Source organism: Plasmodium gaboni (genome assembly GCF_001602025.1).
Source record: "Plasmodium gaboni strain SY75 chromosome Unknown, whole genome shotgun sequence".
In the NCBI taxonomy this organism is placed as follows: domain Eukaryota; phylum Apicomplexa; class Aconoidasida; order Haemosporida; family Plasmodiidae; genus Plasmodium; species Plasmodium gaboni.
The window spans coordinates 1-605 of NW_017385289.1; the positions used below are offsets into that span (position 1 = coordinate 1).

The 605-nt window shown below is 21.3% G+C and overlaps 1 protein-coding gene across 1 annotated transcript; it reads right to left on the reverse strand.

The window, feature by feature from the left end:
- Nucleotides 1-104: 104 nt before the first annotated feature.
- On the reverse strand, nucleotides 105-605 carry PGSY75_0011500 (putative biotin--acetyl-CoA-carboxylase; the record flags this gene model as incomplete). Its single annotated transcript, XM_018783252.1, has 1 exon — nucleotides 105-605. A coding segment is annotated over one exon (501 nt), but the record flags the coding sequence as incomplete, so codon positions are not given.

Sequence of the window (605 nt, forward strand, 5' to 3'; positions counted from 1 at the left end):
AAAAAAAAAAAAAAAAAAAAAATACACATATATATATATATATATAAATATCAATATATCAATATATATATATATATATATATTTTTTTTTTTGATTGAGCATCCTAGTCATCCTCCTTTTTATGTAAACGGCCCGTGTGCACGTTTATCATTTTATTATCTTCTGTCAACAAAAGGAGAGATCCATCATGTAGCAATCCTTTCAAATATCCAACAATATATTGATTATCTTGATCAATAATAACCTTTTTGTCTTTATATAACAATCTAGTTGTTATATAATTTAAGAATTGTGTGAATCCATCTGTGCGTAATGTATTTATAGCATGATGAATATTAAATATGAGTTTTAATGTAATTTGTTGAGCTGTTGGTATTAAATCTGGTGTATCAAAATCTTGTAAATATTCTTTTTTTATAGATGTATATTTATTATTTAAGATATTATTTTGATCTTGTAAATTAACATTAATTCCTATACCTACTAATAAACATATTTTATTATTATTATTATTATTATTGTTGTTGTCATATTTTTGAGTATCCATATGATGATACATATGAATTAAACATCCTGATATTTTTTTATAATTAACATATACATC